Genomic DNA, 1,910 nt, shown 5'->3' on the forward strand with positions numbered 1-1,910 from the left:
CCCGCTTCCTGTGTTGCTGTTGCTGCAGCATCATCTGCTTCTTGTGTTGCTGCAGCATCATCTACTTCTTGTGTTGCTGCAGCATCATCTGCTTCTTGTGTTGTTGCTGCTGCAGCATCATCTGCTTCTTGTGTTGCTGCTGCTGCAGCATCATCTTCTTCTTGTGTTTCTGCTGCTTCATCTTCTCCTTCTGCTTCATCATCCCCTGACCAAGAGAGACGTGCAGCGGTGATGGTTTCCTTTACAGCTTTTTCTATCAATTTATGTCGTTTATGAGGGTCTTCAGTTTCTGCTGCTTCTTCTGCTGCTGCTGCTGCTGCTTCTGCTGCTGCTGCTGCTGGGTCTGTTGCTGGATCCCCTCTATACTGAGGCTTCGGGCTTCCTGTTACCTCCATGATAGCTGCTGCAACCTCTACAAGTGAATCTACTCGTCTCTGTGCTTCTCTTTTTGCTTCTTCTGTTTTTGCTGTTTCTGCATCTGCTGCTGCTATTGCTGCATCTCCTATTTCAGGGCTTGGTGCTGCTGCTGCAATTGCATCCTTCTGCAGCAAGTCTTCTAATACAGCATGTCTTACTCCTTGATGTATAAAAACAGATGAAGAAACAAAAGCATCAACAGCAGCAGCAGCAGCACGCAGAGTTTCTGCTGCTTTTGCATCCTCTGCTGCAGCACTCTGGCGATCCTCTTGCGTTTGTATGTTTTTTAAATCAGCTGCTTGTAGTATACTCGTACCCACAACCTTTTCTAGTGCTGCTTCGCTTACCTTTTCTGCTTCTGTTGCTAGCTGCTGCAGCATCACCAACATCTCCACCTCTACCTGTAGCTGCCATGCAGCAGTACGTCTTTCAGCTAGCTTTCCTGCTGCTGCTGCTGCTGTATCGATTGCCTCTAGAACCCCCTCAAATCCTTGCTGCTGCACCCCCTGCGAATGCATGTCATCTAAAAGATTTTCAACTTTCCCTCTTTCTGCTTCTGTTGCAGCCATCAATTCCTTGAGTTTCTCTTTGTTGCGCTTCAGCAGCGCAGCAGAAACCCACCGAGATCCTTCTAGGCTTACTAGCTGCAGCTCACAACGAACNACTAGCTGCAGCTCACAACGAACAGCAACTTCCTCTACATGTTGAGCTGTATCTTCTGCTGCTGCAGAAAACCCCTTACTTTGCTCGGTTACATGTTCAGGCTGCTGATCTATCGGCAGCAGCTGCTGCACAGGTTTCGCGATGAGCTGCTGCTGCACTGCTTCTGCTAGTTTTTGTTCTTCTTCTCCTGTAAATGCAGCTCGAATATCATCTACAAATTCTCTCAGTGCAATAGATAGATGATCTGCTGCTTCTTCTGCTGCTTCTGCTGCTGCTTTCGCTTCCCTTAGATCCGTACATTCACGCAGCACGCCTAGCTGCTGCATCAGAGCAGCAAGAGTTTCCTGTAAGTTTTGATGCCTAAGATGCCATTTTCTTTCTAATTCTGAGACTTCAGGTGTATATACACCGGCAGCATGAACCTCTTTGGCTGCTTGCAATAGTAATGTTGCAGCGTGTTCATGTGCAGAGATTTGTATTGCTTTCATTTCAAGTTCACCTAGAGAATGATTTTTATATAAAAGCATCGTACTTTGCTGCAATTGTTCTGCTGCTGATGTTCCTGTTTCTTGTAGTTTCGTTGATCTTCTAATAAATTCAACTGCAGCACGAGAAGCAACAAGCCGTCGCTGCAGCAGATGCTGCTGGTGTTTTAGTAGAGGACGGAAATTCATTAGCTGATGCATGTTTGCTGCTGCTTCTTCTTTTTGTGATTCTACACAACGTTTTGTAATACCAAAGGCGTTATTCCATCCTCCTATATATTCTTCATCTGCTGTACCCTCAAGAACAGGACCTGAAAGACTAACAAATGCAGATTTTGCTGCATC

At 46.2% G+C, this 1,910-nt stretch overlaps 1 protein-coding gene across 1 annotated transcript; it reads right to left on the reverse strand.

The window, feature by feature from the left end:
* Positions 1 to 61: 61 nt before the first annotated feature.
* EMH_0091210 (uncharacterized protein) lies at positions 62 to 1,406 on the reverse strand (the record flags this gene model as incomplete). The annotated part of the gene is given in 3 exon segments (XM_013501689.1): positions 62 to 205; positions 390 to 1,077; positions 1,081 to 1,406. Coding segments are annotated over 3 exon segments (1,158 nt in total).
* Between the last annotated feature and the right edge of the window lie 504 nt (positions 1,407 to 1,910).

The sequence above is a fragment of the Eimeria mitis genome, genomic scaffold (assembly GCF_000499745.2).
Source record: "Eimeria mitis Houghton genomic scaffold, Emh_scaff7364, whole genome shotgun sequence".
Classification (NCBI taxonomy): domain Eukaryota; phylum Apicomplexa; class Conoidasida; order Eucoccidiorida; family Eimeriidae; genus Eimeria; species Eimeria mitis.